Below are 26,856 nucleotides of genomic sequence, written 5' to 3'. Positions count from 1 at the left end.
GTTGTTATTTTCTGTCTTAATCCCAGCCAAGATTTTACGATCTGTAATTTGTTCTTCATATATGTGGTGTCATGCACTCCAATGAAGGGACAAAACTTTCCATCAATGGCTCAACTTGTAAATCAAAGTGTATCGATAGTTATTTCATTTACCACTAAATTATTTCAGTGGTTATGCTGTTACTATCTCAAAAATTTCATGCCATTTTAAAACAAATATCTCTCTTACAAAAGTATATATGATATAGAAAAGATAATATTAAAAAGTTATATGCGGTAAAAAAAAGCTATACATCTTAGATGTCATAAAAAGGATAAATGTCTTTAAAAATACATTAAAATATAAAGTAATCATGATTCATATCTTACCAAGTGTCTCATTATTATAAAAGAAGTGAAAGTAGATGATTACTAGTAATCAAACAGTATAAATATTCCCATTTCAGGAATAAGCGACAAATTTTTTGATTTGTAGCGGGCAAACCAACTTTGACTAATAATATATTTTTTCAATTAAAGATAAATAAATAGATTTTTTTACAAATGTGCTTTTAATTTTTATTTTACAAAAGTTAAATGGATGTCTTCAGTTTTAAAAAACTAGATTTTTAGATACGGATATTCCCAAGAGATGGACATACTTCTCTAACCTAGGTATAAGCTGATAATTAGGAAAAGTGAAACACCGGTAGAGAGATCATCGAACTGAACCAAAACATTCAGAAGTCCTTCAACCACATCAGTAGATAACACAGACAAAAGTTTCCTATGACGTTGCTTGAAATCCAAGGGATCTAGTACAAAAGATGACAACTTTCTTAACTCTTTCAAATCAGGACATCTGAAGCTGTACTTCTTAGTGTTCCTTCGTCCACAATCCATGGTCTGAAAATATTTGTAAATAAGACCTCAGTTCCTTGAAATTTATTTTTCTGTGATGAATGTTATGATGCGCATGTGTGCATGAATGCAACAATCACAAACGAGGGATCACACACAAGGCAATCACAAACAAAGGTCAAAGGATGGATCAAATCATCATCAAGATCAATCATTCATTTTGGTGGATTATGGTTTTTACCTTATCAACACCCAAGTTCCATTGATATTGACAAGACTTGATCGGATCAACCAAGAATCAAAGGGTTTGTTGTGAGTCACGAGCATGGAGTCAAGTTAAGAACCATCCCAAAGGAGTGTACTAAGGATAAAAACATGTAGATCATGTTCTAAGAAGTTCCCATAGTCTTAATCCCATCTATCGGATATTACAGGTTAGGATGACTAACTCATCAACCCATAATATTCTCAAGAGAAACTCGCCTGAGTGTAGTATTGCGTAACAACTGTTATCAGGTATACACTTGAACAGTCTGCGCACTACGTCCTAAATAGGCCAAGTTGGGTTAAATGTTCTACGATCCTCAGCTTCTCGGACCCCAAATCAGAGAAAGTAATGTCTAACCACAAATGACTTGTGTGACATTAATAACTCCAAAAGGGTCTCCACTAAGTAGATGGGTATCAAGTCAACTTGTTAAGGACTACTCCACACAAGTTGAACATGACTATACCATCCTCATATTTTAATTGCACTCAAGTTCGGGTTAGAACTTATCTCACCACTCAGAGATCACCAAACATAACAGATAGATTATATCACACAAAACAAATATACAAATATATGCACATAAAAAAGTAGGCTAAACCCACTGAGGACTACCAGCAGAGTCGCCACTCAATTTCTGTAGCGGTAAATTCATGACCATCAAGCTATGGATAAGTTTAACGTCAATAAAACCAGAGTCGCCACCGCGCTTTTATTGTTTCCAAAGGAAAAGGGAAAAGTACGAATAAAACCCAAAGATAAGAAGTTTTAAAATCAAAACTAATAACATGTTAGAGATTACAGGTAAGGGGGTTGGTTACACAGAGGGAAGGTGTTGGCACCCAAAGTATCCTAGGTACTCCTAGAGAGCCCTTTTTTATGTGTGTATGTGTTTTGGTATAAAAGATGTTTGAGAAAAATATAGTGTGGGGATGAGGAAAGAATGTATTGATTATATTTTTTGTGTTTGACAAGACCTTCGGACTTGTGTCTACATACCAACATAAAAATGAGGGATCAAAACCTCGTAGTTTGTGGTAACAAGTTCAAAGTTGGTGGATTGCTTTTAACAAAATTCGGATGAAAAGAGCACAAAGGGTCAAAAATTTGAATGACGTTGTTAGTTCTTTTTGTCTTTTGAAATTTTAAGTCAATATGATTAGGTTTATTTACAAATTTGATTTAAGGAAAAATTTGAAAATTCAATGGCATAAGGCCAAAGTTTCTAATCATTAAAACAAAGTATAGGTTTAAAATCACAAACAAATAATAGTTTTGAAAAGGGGAGAGATTTTGAAATTTAAGAAGTGGGAGGAGATGAAGAGGATATCCTAAGCATAAAATTAAAAGTTAAGAGTTGAAAAGATCTGACCAAAGGGATGCAATCCAACAGACAAAAATGTCATATATAAAATCCACTTTCCTTTTGGACTTTGAATTAAGAAATAATCAACAAGCAATTAATCAATTAAAAATCAAATTAAAAATACATTTAAATTAAATTTAGTTTGGTTAAAACCTAAAACCTCTTCAAAACATCAAATAAATGGCCAAGAGATTTATCCTAGGTCAAACAAGGTCAAAGGACCTTAGACAAAAAAATTCATAATTTTTGAAAAGTCAGAAGTATTTTTATATAATTAAAAATATGCACAAAAACAATTAATTCATGAAAAATATCAAAATTAATTCAAAAATTAATTTTAATTCAGATAATGAAAGAGGAGAATATTTAAATATTTTTGGTGAAAGTCCCATATTTTTTTGATTAAAAATGAAATTAATAAGAATTAATCAAAATAAGTGGATTAAATGAAAAATCAGAAAATACAAAAAAAAAATAAGGGCCATCAGATCTCCCTCATTAACTGAGGTGGAAGATCTGATGGCCAAGCGCGTGCGTTCCATGATACACTGCAATCAACGTGTCACAAACTTGGTATTTAAAACCAAAGGCTAAGATTAAAACACTTTGAATGGATCTGATGGCTGAGAGGCTTGACAACACACCACCGGAGCTAGGGCCTCGGTCTTCTTCTCCGATGGACCTCACCGGACTGTTCCACCATCAACCATCACCAAAATGAAAAACAAAGACACGAATTTAAAGAAAAAATGCTCAGGAGCTCGAATCTGGCCTCAATTTTCTCCAATTCCAAGTATATAAAAAGATACAGGGATTTGAATTTTAAGGATCATGAACTGGGTTGCTTCGATTCTGTAGAGGGGTATTCGTTACCATTAGAGATATTGACTAAGTCTAAGGTAAATCATACAAGTCGAGTCGCCACCGCACTTCTATTTATCCAAAGGAATGGTTAGAAAGCGAACAAAAACCTAAAAGTTTTATCGAATCAAAAACTAGTAAAAATGTCAGAGATCTGGGTAAGGGGGTTGGTTATGCAATGGGAAGGTTTTAAGCACCCAAAACATCCTAGGTACTCCTAGGGAGCCCTTTTCATACTTGTTGTGAGGTTGGTATTGGGTGAAAATTTGTTTGTGCAAACATGATTGAAGAGATGAGAAGAGAATATACAAGTTTATTTATATTTTGTGTTTGGATGGATAAACCCATTGCCTACGTACCATCTTTAAAAAAAGATTAGGATCAAAACCTCGTAGTTCGGGGTAAAAATCTTAAAATGAGTTGGTGAATTGATTGGTCCAAAAGTCTTAAGGTCTTTTGTTATCCAAGGGAGAAAACTCAACCTAAAACCACAAGTCCACCATGTGAGGATAGCTTCAACATGCTAGTGAGGGGTTAACCCTATAATAAGCATGGAAGACTCATTGTCCATCACTAAGGATATAGGTGAGCATTACATCTACCTCAAGGATAACTCAAACCTAATAACTAAAGGTTATGAAAAAATTTGATTAAGAAAGTGGCCATTGAAACCACAAAAAGACATTTGAATGGGTTATATTTACCAATGAAAAGTATGTACAAAATTTTCCAAGTTGACTTAGAAGTTCAATTGAAAATAAGTGTTATGAAAAGAAAAGTTTGAAAATCAAAAGCATAAGGCTTAGGTTTCTAATGTTGAAAACAAGTGTTAAATGTTTGCGCAAAGGTTTTGGCTTGGGTTGGAGGTGGGAGAAGAAGAAGAATGGCTAAAGTCCTAATCATACAAGAGATGATGGATAAGAAATAAGACCACAAATGGAGTTCCTCTCTTGAGATCATATTGATGATCCAAGTAGCACACATCCTTTGGAATAAGCAATCACATAAAGCATAAACTCAAGCAATCAACAATCAAATGAACTCTTGGAAAGCTCATCAATGTATCTTGGATCCCTCTCTCTTAGAAGCTCATGGTAATGGTTCCTCAATTTGAATCAAGTTGGAGTCCCTAGAAGAAGAACACACACATTAAAAGATTCTAGCAAACAAACAAGGAATGGACAAGAAGAGTTTAGAAGTTGGTCCTTTCAAAGTCATCTTCAACATTAAGCATTCTAAAGGCCCAATGCCTAGTTGCTCTTTGACTTTTATAGCACTCTAAAGGCCCAATGCCTAGTTACTCTTTGACTCCAAATTTGCATAGGGAAAGTCCTAAAGTCTAAGTCCATTTTGTCCAATTCTTTGCATTTTGGTCAACAACAATCAAACAAAACACAAGCACAAAAGTATATACAAAATCATATGCTCAAGTGAGCAAAAGGCAAATTGCATTAACATAAACATGTGCTTCAATGAGCAAAGGGAAAAGCAAATGAATAATATGTACAAGAATAGTAAATTGCATAAAAGTAAAGTGCAAAAAGTAAATGTTAATGGTTAATGGTTAGTGTTAGTAGTTAGTGTGCCATAAGGCAAATTTAGCGCTATGTTAAGCAATCGTAATTGGACTTATGTAGAAGTCACAACTATCTGAGGTCGGTCAATAATAATGTAGGCAACAACACAAGTTAGAAGTCTTGATTAGTGAACCAAGTTCCAACAACTTGTCATGCCAAAAAGAAGATGGGAAATGATCTTGTATTGGTTTAAGTCCTTTGCATGATTTAGGAAGCAACCTATCCTTAATACAAATCCATTCACTAGATCATTTGATCAAGATGAATTAGATTTGGATTGAGGAAGATTAAACCTTCATAATTAATACTAACTTATCAACCTTTAACTCATTGATCAAAAAGAAAAGAAGAAGAAGAAGATGAATAATGGATCATAAAAATGAAAAGAATAAAGTGCATTAAATGAAATAGAATGTACCAATCAACAAGTGTTGGCCAATGACATTGAGAATCATGGTCAAACAATCAAAAACAGAAATGAGATGAAGATTGGAGGTCAAGAAATGAACAAAATATTTTTGGCATTTTTAATATTAAAATAAACTTGAATTAAAATATTAAAGAAAGGTCAAACTTCAAAATCACTTCAAATCAACTTTGAAAAGTCCAAGTGATTTATCCCAAGTTCAACAAGGTCAAACAAAGTTTGACAAAAAATTTCAGCATTTTTAAAAGTCAGAAACTATTTTTAATCAATTAAAAATGAATAAAAATAACATAATTGAACTAAAATCTCAAATAAATCTCAAATCAATTAAAAAATTGATGAGAATATTTTTCATAGATCCATCATCATTCAAATAGGTTGAGAAAATATTTTTGTATTTTTTGAATATCAAAAACTATTTAAAATGAATTAAAATAACCAGAAAAGAGAAAATTCACAAAAAATATCAAATGATGAAATAAAAAATATTAAAAATCATTTTTAGAAACTAGAATTAAAAAGAGAAATAATGCAATTGGTCCCATATTTTTTGATTAAAATTGAGAGAGTTATGATTTTTTGAAGTTAAAGGAAATAAAAGAAATAAAATGGAAATTATAAAAATCAGAAAAAACCACGAGCGTCTGATCAAGCCTCATTAATTGACGTGGCTGATCAGAAGGCTCTCCAGCGCGCACCTACCATGTACATGAGTCAAGCGCGTGGTACCATGAATTAAATGGAGTCAAACATAACAAGGGCCAGGATTAGATCGTGGGAAACGCATCCAATGGTCCAGATTCAATCTGGCATGGCGGACGGTGGTGTACACCACCGTCTTTTCCGGCAAGCACACCAGCTCCGGCCAGAGTTGTAGGTTTGCAAAAGTTAACCAAAACTCACGATCCATATACCAAATTAAAGTTGGGGTGATGTACATCACCCCTGTGCCATCTATTTTCACTCTAGATCTCCATGGTGAGAGAAATCAGAGGTTGAAACTTGACGGTGTTCATCATGAACTTGCTTGATTTCAAAAATTGAGCATACAGCAATAATGCCTCTATAGAGAGGACTTCAGACAACACAATATCAAGGCCAACAGATCAAGGAATAAGGACTTTCGAAGAAAAAACCAGTTGATGCACACCTTTGAATTGTGAAGCTTTGAGTCCCTTTCCTTAGCTCCTTTTGCAAAACAGAACCTCAATGTATCAGATGATGAAGGTTTAGGAACTTTAGATCTGAAGATTCAACCAAATTCAATTGAATTTCAGATCTGAAATTTTGAAGAAATGTGAACTTAGTTCCTTTGGTATGGTTGGGAATTCACTCTTGCAGCATTTCAGGCGCCCTTAGGTTAAGTTTTGAAGTGAGCAATGCCTTCTATTTATAGCCACAATTGATGCAAAGTCATGAAGAATTCGTGTGCATGAGAATTGGATCCTCCATGCATGGGCCTGTACAGGCGCATGTGAGTCCCAAAACCTGGTGCAAATGGATGCTGAGCTTGTTTGGAGGAGGTTTGGACGTGTGATTTGCAAGGCAATGGCTTGTGTATGAAGTTTCATCATGAATTGCATAATTATGCCTAAATGTTCACCTCTTCGAAAATGCCAATTAGAAAATCCAAACATAAGAATGTGGATAATGGTTGGAAAGGTCTTGACATAAGGAACAAATGTTATGTTGGACAAAAACTCATTTGAAGTGTGGAAATTTATGAAAACAGGCCATGAAGTTCATAGTGCAAAATATGCCTTTGAGAATTTAGCCAAAATGAACCAACTTCAAGCCCTTCTGTTTTGATGATGCAAGCCTCAAATGAAAAACCCTCCAACAACAAAGTTGTATATCTTTTCAAGACAATCAATATGGACTTAAATTTTGCATCATTTGGATTTTCGATGAAGAAGTTATGGGCACTTGAAGTTGGACTTTTTTGCCTTTCAATGCATTTGGTCCAAAGTGACCTATAATATTTTGCATTATCATATGTATTTCCTTTGATATTATGAAATTTTGTTCAACATAACATTTGAATTAGGCACAATAATCTTTCCAATTCATTTTATCCCACCTCAAAATCGTAAAAAATGAATGAGTTATGTTCTTGGGAAGTTGACCCAAAATTAGGGTTTCAGTCAAAATGACCTATAATGTCTTGGAATGGGAGATGACCTTCCAAGCTTCAAATAAATTTTTTATGAACATGAAAGTTGTTTATATTGTCCTTAAGAACATTGTTTCTTTTGGTATCATCTCCATTTGACCAAGACATAAAAAGTTAAGTCTCAGTGCATTTCAAAATAGTCAGATGAATTGACTGATCAACTTCTCAAGTCCACAACTCATATCTTGATGAATTGATGATTGAGGACACTCAAATAAGTTCAAATATGCATGAAATGATGAATTAAATAACTTCCCTTGATTGTATTTGACCATGGGTTGAGGTTGCTTCATGAACAAGGCACACTTGGTACACAAATGAATTAGGGTTTCCTTGAGAGACAAACCTCAAACCCTTTGACTTGCTTTGATCAAAATGATGAATTGAGATACTAGGGAGGCATATTTGATGGATGAGAGCTTTGGGAACCATTGCCATGCTTGCTTTCATCTTCTCTTGGCCATATCATTGCACCCATGATCTCCTAGAAGCTTTGGACCTTGTGATTGCTCAAGCTACAAACAAGAAATGTTAGTGACATATTTTTGTGCTTTTGGTTGGAAAATGAAAAATGAGAAAAGCAAATAATATACAATTCAAGCATGCTTGGTGATCTCAAACCACTCACAAGGAGTCCCACCCAAAGGTAAAGGGAACCTAGATGCTTATGATCCTTGAGGCTTTGCAAATGCAATGTTATGATGCCATGAGGGATCTTAGGGTCAAAATTGGGGTCTTACAGATTTGACCTCAAAGCAACTCAATCTTCTAGCCTACATTGGTAGGACTTCAGCCAACCAAAAATTACAAAGAATAGTGAAGAATTGAGGGAGAATTGAAGAGATAAAAATTCTAGAAAATTACCTTCGAGGGAGCTTCAACCTTGCTTGATCTTGATTCCAATTGTACTTGACTTTGTTTCAGAAGCTTGTAGGAAGTGATTAAGATCAGAAAATGTTCTGGACTCTTCGAGTTTCAATCTCAAAACAGAATGAGATTTGAAGCTCGATTTTCAAATGAAAACCTTCAAGATTATCCTTTAATGGTGAGGGTTTGGATTGTAGGTTCAAAGATTGGGCATGAGGTCCTTAATTCTGAGCAATGAGGGTTGTATTTATAGCCAAAGAGATTCATTTCCACACACTTCCAAAAATTGCCAATTGTAGCAATTCACTTTGCATGCTTGCATGGGTGTATGATAGGCCCATAAGGTGATGTACTCAGGTCCAAAAATGAGCGAGAATCCTGCTGAAATCATGTCATGTGGTCATGCACTTGTGTTTGAAATGTGGAAGTGAAATATATCCAATTGGTTCCTCACATTGCACCCATGAGCAAGTCCTTCATTCTTTGGCCAAATGAGATGATCTTGGAATTTTTGGAAAGGTGAGATCAAGGGGGGAAACATTCATGGTGAACACTTTTACATTTGAATCTTTGATCATGATGAATTTTGAGGCGGAAGTTTGGGAAATCAAACATATTTGAAAATTTTCTAAGTACCAAGTCAAATGTTCACTTCTTCCACCTTGAATAACTTTTGCTATGGACTTCAAATGGAAAAAGTTCCTTCATCAAAGTTGTATCTCTTTCAAATCTTCTCACTTTGTTCAAAAATGTGACCTCATTTGGATTTGGCATGAAGGAGTTATGCATTTTAGAAGTTTAGGAAAATCACGTGTTCAATGGTAATAGTCCAAAATGACCTATAATGTTTCCTCTTGGCATATGCATTTGCAAGTTGAATTTGAACTTACTCCAAACATAAAAGTCTAAGTAGACACCTAAAATTTGATCATGAAATTTGAATGGCTTTTATATCATAAAAATTGAGCAAGTTATGATGTTGGGAAGTTGACCTTCTAACTAGGGTTCAGACAAAATAACATATAATCTTTCACCATAAAAAATGACTTTCCAAGCAAAAATAGCTCTTGACTTCAACATGAAAGTTGTTTGGAATGTCATTTTAAGTAACATTTCTCTTGGAATAATTTTCATATTACAAAAAGTGTAGGAGATAGGGTCTAGGGAACCCCAGTTTTTACTAGTTGAATTTCTCTGGTCAACCACCATGAACCATCTTGCTAGCTTGATATTCTCTTGACTTTTGGGACTCATGGAGGATCATATATGCGTAAGACGATGTAATGTGAAGTATCCTTTGAAATATTTGATCAATTGACGAAGAAACTTATTGAAGAAGTCACACAAGATACCCATAACATGTGAAGATCATGAGGATCCATATATGATGCCTAGAGCCAATGTAAATAATTTCTTGATTTAACTCCTTGCATTAAGGGTCTTAAACCCTAGATATGAGCTTGATATAGCATGGGTGAATACACATACTACCTACAAAAGTAACAAAGTATACATTGGCATATTTTTTATATTTTGGTTAGTAAATAATGAAAAACAAAGTATGATACAATCAAAATATGCTTGGTGATATCTCCCAATGCAAACTTAATGGATGAGGGGTAAGGAGGATGCAAAGGTGTGATCCCAATGCTAATGCATATGATGAGATGGCATGAGGGATCTTAGGGTCAAAATTGGGGTCTTACATAATCGACTCCTGAACCGTGATTTGGTTGCGACGACCATAATCATTGTCGTTCTTTCTTAGGTTTTATCGATATTTCCCCTTTCCTTTTTATGAATAAGTAAAGTTCGGTGGCGACTATGTTCAGCTCATCCCGCAAGCGTCATGTTCTCATTTTTCGAGGTGTGACACCCCCCTCAAGTGAAAGCTCTTCTTACGTCCACAAACTCTTGTACTGCACGGAACGTTTCTTATTCACCACACTGGCGTCGTTGACACTCTTCAACGGAACGTTTCTTATTCACCACACTGGCGCCTTTGACTTTCGATACAAGTAAATTGGTCCATTTCTCGAACCAAAGGCTCCTGATACCATTTATTGGGAGAGTTTTTCACTAGGGAGCATTGAACATTGTGTGACTCCTTCTTTTTAGAGCAAGACCTTGTGAGAGACACACTACATATTCATCCAAAATCTTAAGGTGATAGGTGGATGAGTTCTCTCACTTATAAATGCTCAAGTCTCCACATTTTCAATCAATGTGAGACTATTACTCACACTACTCATACTTGATACATTCTCAACATTGGACACGTTCCACGGGTCAAATCTTATATATAGAGAGAGAGAATCATGATCAAATGACATCAAGGTGTCAAACGAGGTACATAAAAATTAACGTCTTAAAAAACTTTAATAAAACCGTTAATTTTGATCTTTCTCTTTAACATATCAAACAATTTTATTGATGTTAAATTTTATAGAGATGTTCAATCCAAAAATAAATTTTACTACACGAGTATGTGATAAACAATTATCGAAAGTGTTATATTATTAAGTTTGACACTTAATATATATATATATATATATATATATATATATATATATATATATATATATATATATATATATATATATATATATATATATATATATATATATATATATATATATATATATATATATATATATAAAGACTTTAATGAATTTTTTTCAAATTCAGCCCACACGAACTCCTACTTATATTTATTTATTACCAACTTAAATTTAACAACCATTTCCAGTTCTCCATTAGTCCTTTCATTTCCATCAATAGTTTTCTAAGATAAGAGGTAATATTAATATGCTAAAATTAGAATGTATGATTTAAATCTAATAAGTTGTTATAATATATTAAAATGTGCTGAGACAAAACGACATAAATGAGCAAAACTGTATGGACCCTAATAATTCCTAATTATTACCCCTCAATTATGTATAGTTTGGATTAGATTAGTTAATATTTAACTATATACAAAAATGTAGCAAAAATCATTTTGCTACATTGTACTCATGTGATTCTTGTTAATAAGAGAATATTTCAAAAGACAGACGACACATGCCATAACGTTACTCACTCTAAGTCTTTTGTTGTTGTTCCAGAAACTCTCAATTGACAACCATGTCCTTTTCCACAAAAACATTCATCCTCTACCTCGTATCCGCTTTCTCCGTCGCAATTCTCTCCGCTCTTTACCTCACCCAAACAGCCAACCACCACGAAAAACCATCTCTATCTCTTCCCCACAATCCCCTTCAACTCCACACCCTTAACGGATCCAAAACCGTTAAAACTTGGCCCGTATGTCAAACCTTCTCAGGTAGTTATTTTCTCGAATAAGTCGTTGGTGCCGTTAAAAACATTAACGCCGTGTTTTTTCTCTTCTGTGTTTGTCTTTCAGGAACTGAAAGCTAGTTGGAGACTTGCTTTGGCGACAGTTATTGGTTTTCTAGGATCTGCTTTTGGTACGGTTGGTGGTGTTGGTGGTGGTGGCATTTTTGTTCCTATGCTTACTCTTATAATCGGTTTCGATACCAAGTCTGCAGCAGCTCTTTCGAAATGTAATAATACAAACCATATAGTTTTCAGTTTTCAATGATTTGATTTTGGAAGTTGATGAAGTTGTTTATGTAACTGAGTTTTTGTTGTGTTTAAGGTATGATAATGGGAGCATCAACATCTTCTGTGTTTTATAACCTACGAGTTCGTCATCCGACGAAAGATGTTCCGATATTGGATTATGATTTAGCTCTTCTTTTTCAACCTATGCTTATGCTTGGTATAACTGTCGGTGTTTCTCTTAGTGTTGTTTTCCCTTACTGGCTCATCACTGTCCTTATCATTATTCTCTTCATAGGTTGGTTTCTTACTTACTTTTTATTGCTTTCATTTAATCACTTTTTAGTTTAAGTTCGAAATTGAAATACTGAATGTTTTTTTTTTGGATAGGAACTTCTTCAAGGTCTTTCTTTAAGGGAACTGAGATGTGGAAAGAAGAAACTCTTCTCAAAGTAAAAGTTTCTTTCTATTTTGTGGCAGGAATACTTATACCGAGAATGTTGATTCTATATACTCAATGTTTTTTCTTTCGATTTTGTTAATTGCAGAAAGAAATGGCTCAAGTGCAAACAACTTTTGTTAATTCTCGTGGCGAACGTAAGAAAATCTTACTTATTCCAAATCTATGTATTAGTATTTTCAAATGAATCAAAAAGTGAAAAATAATACGAGTCTGGATCGATATTTGGTAACTTTTTTCATGAATTATGCAGTTCTAATTGACACGGAATATGATCCATTAGTACCTAGAGAAGAGAAGACACCTATGGTATTAAAACTTCTTAGTTTATACAAACTTATAAAACTTTCATCAACTTGTTATTATTTGGTAGGTAAGAAATTAACTTTGTTTTCTTTTTATGTTTCCTAAAAACAGCAAATCTTTTGTTCTAACCTTAAATGGAAAAGGATTTTGGTTTTGATGGTTGTTTGGGTTTCTTTCCTTCTACTTCAAATCATTAAGGTAAAATTCCTGTACTATTTCATATTAACAAGTATTCAAACATCACAAGTCTGTTTAGTTTTCGATTTGTTTTTAAAATTCTATTCGGTTTTCGTTTGCAGAATAACGCTAGGGTCTGCAGTGTATGGTATTGGGCCCTTTTCTCCTTACAGGTATGATAACAACACCAATTTCATTAGAACAGTTTGTTACTAAACGATGATGTCGCGATCTAAGTCGTGCCGAGCCTATCATGATGTGTTTTTCTTTGTTTCAGTTTCCTATTGCGCTTGTTGTGTTTGGCTATGAAGGAGTGAAATTGAACAAGGATTACAAGAAGAGGATGAGTACAGGAAACCTGGAATGTATCTGTGAAGCTTCAATTGAATGGACTGTGTTGCACATTGTGTTCTGTGCACTGTGTGGAATCTTAGGTGGGACAGTTGGAGGATTACTTGGCTCTGGAGGTGGTTTCATTTTGGGACCTCTTCTCATTGAGATTGGAGTTATCCCTCAGGTAGGGTACATATACATACTCGTACACACGTAGGGAACCACGTCGTAGCTGTTCGATTAAGACCAGACAGTCTATATTTCGAGCTCGATATTTAAAAAAAAAAATCATTGAAATTCTTATTGTTTAATCTTGATTCAACGACTTTGATGTGACCAACTACGTGACTGTGTGAGACTTTGTCTGCATACAATTGAAATCATTAACGTGCAGAACCTCTATAGTATCGACACCTCTGGAAAAAATGTGTCAGAATTGGACACTGACACTCGTGATTACGTTTTGGTGTCTTTGTTTCATTGTGCAAGACAAAGTTTGATTTTAAGCAAAAATTTGAAGCAATTTAACTTTTTAAAGATGAAAATTGCAGGTTGCTAGTGCAACAGCAACATTTGTGATGATGTTCTCATCATCTTTGTCTGTGGTTGAATTCTACCTACTCAAGAGGTTCCCTATTCCCTATGGTATTTTTCGTCCACTCTTCAAACTTGAATATGTTTCTAATTTACCTTGCCTTTAAGTAACTCTTGCTATGTTTTTGCAGCATTATACCTCTTCACTGTGTCTGTTCTAGCTGGATTTGTGGGACAGTTATTTGTAAGAAAATTGCTTAGAATTCTTGGAAGAGCTTCAATCATTGTGTTCATCCTCTCAGGGGTCATTTTTGCAAGTGCTCTCACCATGGGTAAACCAAATCAATTTCAATTACACTTAACTTCTAGTATAATAATCTTTATACCACCCACCCCTCGGAAAAAATATGTACGGAAACTGATACTGACAGTTATGATTACGTCTTCTTTCAGGTGTGATTGGCATTGAGAAGAGTATTCATATGATCCAAAACCACGATTTTATGGGATTTCTAGGCTTTTGTAGCAGTCAATAGTTGCACATTATGGAGTCAATGTGAAAAAGCTTGTATAAATCTCAATTTGAAAGAAGGACAAAGTGAGCATTGATGAATGTTGGTCAATACTTAGTTGACCAACAAGAATAAATAAAGCTAGCTTGTCCTATCGTTTTTGAGTTAGTGTTAACTTCTGGTTAACACGTTTCTCATAATAGTGTGCAGCATTTATGTGTGATGAAAAGAAAATGTTTGTTGTGTAGTGATTCAATTAGTGTGATGGTACAAAAGCATGTGCATTCATTCAATGTTTGTGTTTGTATGTGGCCAATTCCTCGTTGGCTACATTTAAAGGTCATTTTCTTGTGTATTGAATAAACAAGGCGTGATTGCCTTTCATTCTAAGGATTTGTGGTTGAATGTTAGCTAGTGGCTAATAGTTTTTTTATGTATCATTTGATTGTTTGTTGGTAGCAAAATTGCAAATGATAATGTATTGGGTCTACTATTGATGTGGACATTCAAAATTTTGGATGATGTTTTCTCTACCAAAGTTATTCTCTAGAGTTTTCAATTATTTATTTATTACAATTTGTAAATAATTGAATCGGATTTACTAAAATACCTGAGATCAAATAATGTAGGATGTAAAAACGAAAAGATAAATAAATAAGAAGTGTCAGAGTATTTCAAAATTGACCGGGCGCATGTTTGAGGGCGCCAAATGCCTTGATTCGATAGAAGATAGGTGTTATTAGGAGTTGAGATCATCTCCATATTCTCTCCATACTTTTAAAGAAATTGAGGTGTTGATTATTATAGTTTAAAATTAAATAAATGATATAAATGCACTTGTTTTTAAAATTAGTGACATTAATTAGATAGGTTGATGTTTTTAAATATATTTAGAATAAAATATTTTATATAATATTTTGAAATATTATGTAATATATTTATTTATTAATTAATATAATTAGGCGTATAATTTGTTATATAATAGATTTTTTCGTGCTATTTAGTCACACGATTTATCTAAATATTTTTCACTTTTTCATTTTTTTATATTTCGTTATGATATTTAGAGTTTATAGAGAGATAACATTTCACTATGCTTGCCTAGTTTATCCACTTTCTTTCGATGAAATCTTTTTTTTTTGGGTAAACTATGTTACGAATTCAGTTTGTCTCTCATTCAATGTGCGTGATTCATTTCGGCACTATGTTTTTTACTTTTTCTGGTCACAACCCCTGCCATCGCTGTCGATTCTGACGACTTTCTATCGAATCGTCTACATCATCCGAATAACCTCATTTGATCCAATTTGTCTCAATTGTACGGTGTTATCAAGTCCATCCTTCATCCTGATATAAGACAAATATTTTATCGTCATAACATGTGTGAATCGATTTGGAAGTAGGTAAAACAACTTTACATTAATGAAATTCAACGTCTTTATAATGTTTGTCATTTATTGATATTATCACTCTGAAAAAGATAGAGGGTTTTATGCAAATATATATTGGCCAAATTTATTCTACACTTCATGAAGTTAATGAGATCCTACCTCTTATCGGAAACACTACAGATGAACAAGAGAAGGCGTGCGCATACATACAACACCTTCATTCTCATTGCTTTATATGGTTTGCCTCGGGAATACTCTCTCTTTCATGATCATACTTTGGGTTCTATCATTGTTCCAGACATGTCCAATGGCTTTGTTATCTTTCTATAAGTACTTACAAAGCATTCACTTGAGTCTCTTTGATAACACGTAAAATGCACCATTTTATTAGTTCGATTTGCACATATTTTAGAGTCAATGTTATATACTTTTGCAGTATTATGCTGGTAATGTGTGCTTATTTCGGGTAATTAGTAGTTTGAGGCATCTAAGCGACAAAACGATGAAAAACGGCAGAAACGGGAAGATTTTACAAGTTTTATATTGTCATGATGGTCACCCTGTTGTCATGACGGTTGTTAGCCCCTATGAAGAGTTAACCCGACAGCAAAAAGCCAACAAAACAAGGAAGAAAGGCTTGAGCAAGGTAACGGTTGGCCCATCAGCAAGGAGACGCACGTTATGGTCATGATGGACGGAACGTCGGTAACGTGATGCCCGTTATGACGTTGAGCCCGAATATTTTCGCCCACGTTTCAGGATTCAGTTTTTTCACCACCATCACTTTATGCACTACTCATGCACGATTTTAGACAGTTATGAGCGAAAATTTATCTATAAATAAGACCTTTATGCCTTGCTTTAGGCATCCAAGCTTATTTTAAAGTGAAAATTTCACTTGTACAAAGTAATAATTGCTCACATTGAGTGATTATAACGTCAGTTTTAGGAGCTTGACATTTATTTTCTACAATTTGTTGATGCTATTTTCACTTCCATTATTGCTGATTTATTTTGATGCTGCTTTTTTCATTTCTATACCGGAATTAAAGTCCTCCAATGAAGTATTTTATTTTATTCAAGTTCATTTTCTATTCAGGTTCTAAATTTTATTGCTTATATTTTACTGCTATTTTCTTTATGCGTCATTTTATGCTTACTGCTTTCAATATGAACATGAAAAATACATGCTTTATTTTTACCGTTTTTAACATGTCAACTTAAATCAGCTGGGCCGGAATATGAGAATCGTCGTACCGACGGTACTCTAATAAATCATGTAAGTAATAACTAAAACAAGGATAATTTTTAAGTCTGAGAGTTATGTTTTTAACGCTGAAAATTTACTGTGAAAGTAGAAATAAAGCGATACCAATTTTAGTTTAAAAGAGTGAAACATGTATTTGACTGTAGAAAATTCAATGAAAGTGCTTTTTTAATTAATTTAGAAAAATCTAATTTTCAAAAAGGCTATTTTAAGATAATAAGCGGACATGCGAAAGAGGATGTTTATACGCTTCAAATCTGGTATCGGTCACGTGAAAGCAGGCGATACATTTAAATTACTTTTCTTCTAAAAATAACTTCCCAAAGTAAAAATTGATTATTTTCCAAAAGGGATTTTGAACTATAACATTGTACACGCGAGAGCGGTCAGTTAGATTATAGAGTCAAAATATGGTATCAGTCACGCGAAAGCGGACGATACCTTTAACTTAATCCACTTTCTACGAGAAAACATTTCCTTGTTATAATCATGAAATGCAATCTTGTCAGTGTCAACGGTCAACGAGAATCTCATGTTGGCCTCTCGTTATAATTAATTTTCAAAACCAACTTAATTTCTAATCCGTTAACGAACCCATTCGCATCGTCTTAGATAAACAACGTAATAATAGATAGCGATACTTGTCATTTGGTCTATATGGGATTCAATATCTTTTATACTAAAACCGAAAAAGACGCGAACTTGTGGTTGCATCAAGTTTTTGGTGTCGTTGTCGGGGACCAATAACGTCAATATCATACTCTGTTATTACACCGTATAGACTAAGGCAATTTTTGTTTTTATTTCACTTTCCCGGTTATCAGTTGTATGCAAAAGACTCGGTCCCTTGGGGAATTTGTCCAACGGTTAGATGAACTAGAGAGCTGGCTGCATATTAGACGCCGATTAGAACAATTGCATTCTCACATGGCTGAGAACAACGATAATCGTCCTCTTAACGACTTTGTCGTCCCCTCTCAGGACGAGCCGTATTCAAGTATTGTTAACCCGACAATCCAAGATAACAAATTTGAACTAAAACCCTCTCTACTACAGCAGAACCAGTTCTCTGGTAGCCCAACGGAGGATCCAAATCTATACCTCTCAGTGTTTGTTCAATTTGTTGACATACTGAAAAGTAATGGCGTCAACCCTAAGGCCAATCGATTACGACTATTTCCTTTCTTCTTGAGAGACATAGCCAGAGCTTGGCTACATTATCTCTCTTCTAATTCCATCACAACATGGAATAAACTAAAGAAGGTGTTCCTCAATCGATATTTCCCGCCTAGCAAAACTACTAAAATAAGGAGCCAAACCACGTGCTTCAGGGAGAATGATGGAGAATCATTCTTCGATGCATGGGAGTGATACAAGTAAATGATGAGAGCTTGTCTGTGCCACGGGTTAGAAAAGTGATTGATGATTCATACATTTTATAATGGTCTCCTCTATAATACGATAATGACCATTAATGCAGCCACATGCAGAGCTCTGATGAATAAACCTTTTGTCGATGTTTATGCTCTAAGTGACAGTATGGCTCAAAACCACTACTATAAATGGGGAAGTAAGCATGCTCCCATTGAGAAAATATAACCCAAGGGTGGTATGTACGAGGTGAGTTGTTTTTATCACATGAACACTAAAGTAGATGCCTTAACTCAAAAGATCGATAACTTGACCATCACCCATACAACTACTATAGATGTCGTGATTCTCAACTGTGAAGTATGTGGAGTCCCTAGACATATCACTGTCGACTGTCAGTTATTAAGTGAGCCTACTTCAGACCTGGATGGAGAAATCATCCAAATTTCCCCTACAAGAATAACAATACTTTGTTTGCACCTAGCCCTACACCCATCACTCCACCTGGTTTCCAAAACTATAAAGGATCCCCTGGTGCTCCCACTGCCCCTAAGAAGTCAAATTTGGAACTAATGATGGAAAACTCTGTCTTGTCTCAAACTCAGAAAAACAAATATTTTATGAACCAAAATGTTCACACCAATGAGTTTATTAAGCAGTTGTCCAATAAAGTGGATTCTATGGTCACCCATAATAAAATGCTCAAGACCCAAATCTCTTAAGTGGCCCAGCAACAAACGGATATCGCTGCCCCAATTGGAATATTTCCTGGCCAGTTGCAACCAAATCCCAAGGGACACGCTAACGTTATCACGCTGTAAAGTGAGACATAGTTAGAGGGCCTTATCGAAAAAAGAGTTAGAAACCAAAATGTATAGAGAAGTGTAGAGAAGGATTCAGAAAAGGTAAATGACAAAGACACCGAGAGAGAACCAATAGTAGTAGATAATGGACAAACATCAAAGGCAAAGGAGGTAGTAGAGAAGGAAAAGGAACAACCATATGTACCCCTTCCTCCTTATAAGCTACTCATTCCTTATCCTCAAAGACTTACAAAATCTAAAACTGAGGGACAATTTAAGAAGTTTGTGGAGCTCCTGAAGACACTCCACCTGACTATTCCTTTTTCGGAGACAATAAACTAAATTCCTTTGTATGCTAAATTCCTAAAAGAAATCTTGACCAATAAAAGGAAGCTCGGTGAAGATGGAAAAATGGATCTAACTGAAGAGTGTATCACTACAATCCAGAACAAGATACCGCTCAAATTAAAAGATCCAGTGAGTTTCTCAATTCAGTGTGTTATTGGTAAATACGCCATCGACAAAGCTTGGTGCGACTTAGGAGACAATGTAAGCTCGATGCCTCTTTTTATCTGTGAGAGGCTTAATTTAGGAGACCTAAAGCCAACAAAGACGTCCCTTCAGATGGCTGGCCAATCAGTAAAATAACTAGTAGGAATACTGGAATGTATCCTAGTAAGAATCGGCCAATTGTATATTCCTACAAATTTTATAGTAATGGACATTAAAGAACGTAATCATATCCCAATCTTGTTAGGAAGACCTTTCTTGGCCACTGTCGGAGCTATCATAGATGTAAAGAGAGGAAAACTTGCCTTTGAGGTTGGCGAGGAAAAGATCAAATCATCTTATCTTAATTCATAAAAACACATGCCATAGATGACATGTGTTTCTTTTTAGACATAATAGATGAGTGAATTAAGGAGTTGACATCAGAGGCACTAACAACCAAAGAATTAGATGTGCCTCTGATAGAATAGTTAAAGGAAGATGAGGCTAATAATTATTTAGACTATTTAGATGCAAGTCTAAAACATTGCCTCGCCCTTACTCCAACTCCATCTCCAGCGCCAGAACAATCAAAGATAGAGCTCAAAGCACTAACCGAAAATATAAGATATGAGTTTCTAGATAGTAAATGTCGATCTAGGTAAATACGACACTGAGAAACTCCTTGTATACTATTGAACTCTACTGGAAATTTCATGGTAGACATTTACATCAAACTACGATTACTTTCTCAAGTGGCGTCCGAATAATCACAACTTTTATTCCACTGCAACTGTTGCACACACTAGTAATTTATTTGTTTACCTTTCTCAATCATTTTCTCTTGGCCATTGGAATCTTGATTATGGTGTGTATGACCATGTCATAGGTAATAAAGGTATGTTTTCTTCCTTCTCTACCTCAAGTTTCTTATCTACTATAACTTCTATCAAACCCGACCTTAAGTGATTGATATTGTTCAATTTCCATATTCTCTTTCAGTAGCTTTTGTTCTCTATGTATCTAGTTATCCATCTAGTTTACTTTCAGTTAAACGTTTAAATAGTTCTCTTGATTGTATTGTTACTTTCAATAATGATAATATTACCCTGTAATATCGAAGTTCGGGATGGACGATTTGCGTTGGATGTAAATCTCAAGGCATTTACTAGTTTTTTATGCCATCCAAGACATACTCATCCATAATTGGATACTCTGATGCTAATTGGGCAGGCTTACCATTGATATATGATTTACTTCTAGATATTTTGTATTTGTTGGAGAAAACCCAATATCTTAAAAAAATATAGTTGCAAGATCAAGCCTCGAGACATAATATAGGGTAATGACATTGGTAACACGTGAGCTAATTTGGTTGAAATAGTTGCTCAAGAAACTTATCTTTAATTTGAAGAAGTAAGATCAATGACACTTATATTTGATAATCAAGATGAAATGTATATTTCTTTGAACCCAATTTTTATGAGAGTGTCAAACATATTGAGATAAAGTGTCATTTTCTCAAAGAGAAGATCAAATCAGTCCACATATCACAAACTTTCTCAATTTTAATAATCAATTGATAGATATTGTTACAAAGTCCCAATGAAATCCTAAAATTAATTATATATGTGATGAGTTTGTTGCATTTGACTTATATTTCAGCTTGAGAAAAATTATTGAAATTTGTAAATGTATTTAGAATAGAATATTCTATAGTACCGACTTTGTCCAAAAATATAAGATATTAGAAAAATTAAGAAAGTTGATTGTAGTATTAAGTTTGTTAATTATTTGTATGATTTTATAAGTTTATATTTATAAAATAGAATGAGTCTCTCCTTTCCAAAATATATTCACTTTGAAAAAAAAATTATAAGTTATTTTACGATTTCAATATAATATATTTAATATTATTTATTTTATTTTTGTATTTCAATTTTTTAAATTAATTTTTTCTATATTAATAAATAGAACTATACTACATAATTTCTGTTTCTTATACAAAAATACTTTATTTTTTTTAATTTTATAAAAAAAAATATCTTATGATTTGAGACGGAGAAAATATTTAAAGTTTGCGTAACTAAAGATATTATACATAAAAAAATATTTATTATATTTTAAATTTTAAAGAGCATCTATAAGAATGGATAAGAGATATTAAAAAATGTTTTATATTTAAAAACAGAGATAGTATTTTTTAAAATATTCTGTAATTTTTTTGATTAACACAATTAATTATCTAATTAATAGAATTTTCGTAGTGATATTCATCCACTTTCTCTAGACATTTCTCCTTCTTTCGTATTCAATAAAATATTTATATACAAATATTATAGTGATATATGAAGATGAAAAGATGTAGAAGATGAATAGTGCTTTTGAGAAGTTTTTTTTAATTAATAAAAGAAATTTAAAAACAAAAGTTGAATTTGACAACAAGATAGGGATTTCAGAGAGTATATTTTTTGGTTGCTAATTACGATGTTTTCATTTTTGGCTATTATGAATAAATTTAATTTAGCCAATCAATCATGTTTTGTAAACGTATCATGTCATGATTTGTCTCTGAATATGCGGTTGGAAAGTTGATGACTTCGTGTGTTATATAAAAAGATCATATGGCCGATAGCAAACATATTCCACTCACTATTCTATCTTTGGCATTATATATGCATCACTAAAAGATAAAACAATATAATGAACTGGACTTTGCAAGATCTAAACTTTTTAAAAGTCTAATGTATTATTTCATATTTATTAAGAAAAATTGAATTTTTATGTTTTTCTAATATATTTAATAAAAAATTATTAAAATAATTTTGATCAATTGTTGTTTATGAAAAGAATAGGAGAAAAATCAAATTAATGTAATTTATATTTAATTTTATTTTTAAAACTATTTTTAAAATATAATAAAAAATAAAATAAAGTTAATATTTTTTTCTTATAATTTATTATAGGAAAAATGAATATTTCTGCTTGATATGGACGGAGTAGATGTTAATGTTTTAAATTACAATTTCATGTTAACTCATTCAAATAAGTAGTTTAAGATATCTTTAAATATATTAATTAATGAGCTAATAGTTTACCTATTAAATATTGTAATTAATAATAATAAATATTCATGGATTTGTTCAAAAATGACACACAAAAAATAGGTAAGTCAGTAAATGAATAATAAATATATGAAAAATAGTCTCACTTTGAAAGTCTTTATAAAGAGTTAAAAGAGGATAAAATGACGTATGGACAAGTGTGGTGATCTCAAATCTTATGTCATTTGTCTCCTCCATTCACCTCATCGTCGGTGCGACATTGGCGATACCCTCTTCTGAATTGGATTCGAGAGCGTGGGCATAGAGGCATTAATGGCGACTTGTATGCAACACTTAATTGTGTCATTCACGGCGTTATATGGCGGACTAATATGTTTTAGTTATTTAAAAATTTAATGTATGTTTTCGAGAAATATTACACTCTTGGTCAATGATTGTCTCACATGAGAAATCAGTATCTAAATGGGGTTTAAGCAAGGAGACCTTTGTCTATGTTCCTTTTCCTACTTATTGCTAAAAGGCCTTAGTGGTTTGTTTACCAGGGTTGTGGACATGGGCCTTTTCTCTGGGTTTAAAGCAGACTCCGTGTAACACCCCCTGTTTCTACCCCAAAATATTTAACATATAATCAGAGTAAATAAGCACGCATATAAACAAAAGGGCGTCACATCGACGTTTTCAAAAACTAAAAGCTTTCAAAAACCAACAATACACCTGGTCATTTAAAATAACACATCTCAATTATCATGAATATTCAAGCATATGCGTTCGCAGCGAAAAATAAAGAATACTCATGTATTTCATAAAATGATCTATGTCTCATACCATGATCATCTCTCAACAATCATCTCAAGATAACGTAACTTAAGTAATAACATACTGCATCTCCCATGAGATATGAGTTCGATACTACCAATCTACCCAGTGTTACATGACCAGAGCATTGACTCATTACCTAATCGTCAAACTAAAATACGGAAAATCTCCAGTTAATCTCGAGCAAGCTACCGTCCTCTTACTTCAGTGATACTACTCTGGAGTATCTGCACGATACCCATGTAAAGGTAACATTCAAACAGAAAGGGTGAGAATTCAAATCATTATGAAATAGCATAATAAGGCACAATGATTAAATCAACAATTAAAGGAATTCATCACACCTTGGATAATCATGTCAATAATATTAACAAACATTTATTTCACACGTTTCAAACATACATTAACACTCAAGAAGTTAATACTAAAATTCAATGCAATATTCTCAAATATACACATAATCACAATTATCACATAATCACATATTTCACCAAGTTAAGTATCCAAACATCACCAAATTCAATTACCATGTCTCATACACACATCACAATCACAACCATGCAAACATTCAACTATCACATGACTCTAATGTGACTCAATGCAAGACATGTGACTCTATGCATGTGGTACCATCTACTACCTTGCCTATTTCCACTAAGGATCAACGAGTGCTCATCTACCTCGCCTATTTCCAATTCAGGATCAACGAGTGCCCATCTACCTCACCTGTTTCCAATTAAGGATCAATGAGTGCTACATCTACCTCACCTGTTTCCAATTAAGGATCAATGAGTGCTCATGTGAACCCACAGTTTCACCACTTCCACAATGAAGTCGACCATGCTATGAATGAATGCACACATACCAACACATATGCAATTAAGATCATCTCTACCATCTTAACATTCCACATATCACCATAACTCAACTCTATGAATTATCCACAAATGGTACATATACACATTCATAACAACATATCATCCACAATTACACATACATTTATAACAATATATCATTCACAATCCACCAATGATACATATACATATTCATAACAATATATCATTCACAATCCACCAATGGTACATATACACATTCATAACAACATATCATCCACAAATCCACCAATGACACATATACACATTCATAACAATATATCATTCATAATTCTGCATCACACCATTCATCATGCAATAACCAATTCATGTTACCACATGAATAATATCAACAAATAACAACAACTCATCAACATCTTAACATCATCGACATAACAACATAATTATCATGCAATCATATTACAACAATGCAACGATTCATCAACCAAACATATAACCCAATATATTTATCAATACAATAGACATGTGCATATTATTAAAACATATTAACAATTAATACCATGTTTTAGGTATGAGCATTATCTTTTTAACGCTTCAAATGCCACCAAAATCGGACTTACGAGTTAAAAGTTATGATCAAAACCGTGCACGAAGGCATTACTAAAAAGTTATTGTTTTCTAAATTATCCAACATAATTTTCATATTCTTCAACCCCCATAACGTCCATGAAATAATCTCCAAAAAAACTTTATTCCTGAAACAAAGTTATAGCCCTCTGTTTCACCTATCCAATACTTCGAACGGAACTCGATTTGAACTTACGGATCAAAAGTTATGACCAAAACGATTTCGAGAATAAAACATAAAAACAGGCCGCGAGTATGACGGACAGCATGCAGAATTTTCCGCGGTTTTCGTCGTTGAAGGACTTCCGGACCTCCGATTTCAATTCCGTAAAAAGCCTAACATTCAGAAAATTATAACTCACACCATACTCCAATTATATAACGTTAATTTGCAGTTTTAACACAATCAATCACCACAATCAAGCATAATCATCAAAACCTAACAATCCTAAAATCATGCAAATTAGGGATTTTAACCTAAACATACATCTACCCATTGACCCGATCATACTAACCCATAATAATAAGGATTCCCTCCTTACCTCTTCAATTTGATGGAAACCCTAGCTCTTCTCTTTACTTTTCCTCTCCTCTTTCTCTATTGCCTTCAATGTTCAAATGAATTCTAATTCTCACTCTCCTCACCTCTTACTATTTATATTAGTATTCTAGTTGGGCTTAAATCATGACATCCATCTAATTTAATTACTAGGCCCACTAACACCTAATATTTAAATATCTCTTATTTAAATTTAAATAAATTAAACCACTCACTATGCACACCAAGTTAGTTAATTCAATTATTTAATTATATCAACTAAATAATTAATTAACACACCAAATTAATTAATATACTCGATCATTATACTACCTAACAACCGATTAATTACTTAACACTCCAAATAATTAAATATAATATAATAATAATAATATACGAACTAATTATTAAAATTGGGCTGTTACAACTCTCCCCCACTTAAAAGATTTTCGTCCTCGAAAATTCCTCAAACGAACAACTCCGGATACGATTCCCTCATCTTATCCTCGAGTTCCCAACCTGCCAATGGAAAATAAAACAAGCACCGACAGTGTTCTCACACACATGTCGCATACTAGGGAACAAACCTAATTAAACAACCTGGTCGGACGGACCGACCTGCTCTGATACTACTAATGTATCAGACAAACAGTATCGATCGTGTCAGATACACGAATCAAATACAACGGGATTGAAAACCCTAATGACTATTGACCAACTGGTCGACCATGCTCTGATACCACTAATGTAACACATTAGTGACTATTGACCAACTGGTCGACTAGGCTCTGATACCACTAATGTAACACCCCCTGTTTCTACCCCAAAATATTTAACATATAATCAGAGTAAATAAGCACGCATATAAACAAAAGGGCGTCACGTCGACGTTTTCAAAAACTAAAAGCTTTCAAAAACCAACAATACACCTGGTCATTTAAAATAACACATCTCAATTATCATGAATATTCAAGCATATGCGTTCGCAGCGAAAAATAAAGAATACTCATGTATTTCATAAAATGATCCATGTCCCATACCATGATCATCTCTCAACAATCATCTCAAGATAACGTAACTCAAGTAATAACATACTGCATCTCCCATGAGATATGAGTTCGATACTATCAATCTACCCAGTGTTACATGACCAGAACATTGACTCATTACCTAATCGTCAAACTAAAATACGGAAAATCTCCAGCTAATCTCGAGCGAGCTACCGTCCTCTTACTTCAGTGATACTACTCTGGAGTATCTGCACGATACCCATGTAAAGGTAACATTCAAACAGAAAGGCTGAAAATTCAAATCATTATGAAATAGCATAATAAGGCACAATGATTAAATCAACAATTAAAGGAATTCATCACACCTTGGATAATCATGTCA

General features: G+C 33.6%; 1 protein-coding gene across 1 annotated transcript; it reads left to right on the top strand.

Moving 5' to 3' along the window:
* The first annotated feature begins 11,307 nt into the window (after positions 1-11,307).
* Positions 11,308-14,674, top strand: LOC127125716 (sulfite exporter TauE/SafE family protein 4). Its single transcript, XM_051054514.1, has 12 exons — positions 11,308-11,684; positions 11,785-11,944; positions 12,040-12,240; positions 12,333-12,394; positions 12,491-12,539; positions 12,656-12,711; positions 12,820-12,906; positions 13,008-13,058; positions 13,163-13,402; positions 13,770-13,863; positions 13,944-14,084; positions 14,206-14,674. The coding sequence occupies exons 1-12, from the start codon at positions 11,505-11,507 to the stop codon at positions 14,286-14,288; spliced, it is 1,404 nt and encodes a 467-aa protein (XP_050910471.1). The 5' UTR covers positions 11,308-11,504; the 3' UTR covers positions 14,289-14,674.
* The last annotated feature ends 12,182 nt before the right edge of the window (positions 14,675-26,856 follow it).

The sequence above is a fragment of the Lathyrus oleraceus genome, chromosome 3 (genome assembly GCF_024323335.1).
Source record: "Lathyrus oleraceus cultivar Zhongwan6 chromosome 3, CAAS_Psat_ZW6_1.0, whole genome shotgun sequence".
NCBI classification, from domain to species: Eukaryota; Viridiplantae; Streptophyta; class Magnoliopsida; order Fabales; family Fabaceae; genus Lathyrus; species Lathyrus oleraceus.
This window is presented reverse-complemented; position numbering and strand designations above follow the sequence as displayed.

What these genes read in the sequence shown, in the direction of transcription:
- LOC127125716 (XM_051054514.1), top strand. Translation starts at nt 11,505, where the DNA reads ATGTCCTTTTCCACAAAAACATTCATCCTCTACCTCGTATCCGCTTTC. An exon ending in TTCTACTTCAAATCATTAAG is followed by an intron (nt 12,907 to 13,007) that starts GTAAAATTCCTG and finishes TTTCGTTTGCAG; the next exon opens with AATAACGCTAGGGTCTGCAG. An exon ending in AGATTGGAGTTATCCCTCAG is followed by an intron (nt 13,403 to 13,769) that starts GTAGGGTACATA and finishes TGAAAATTGCAG; the next exon opens with GTTGCTAGTGCAACAGCAAC.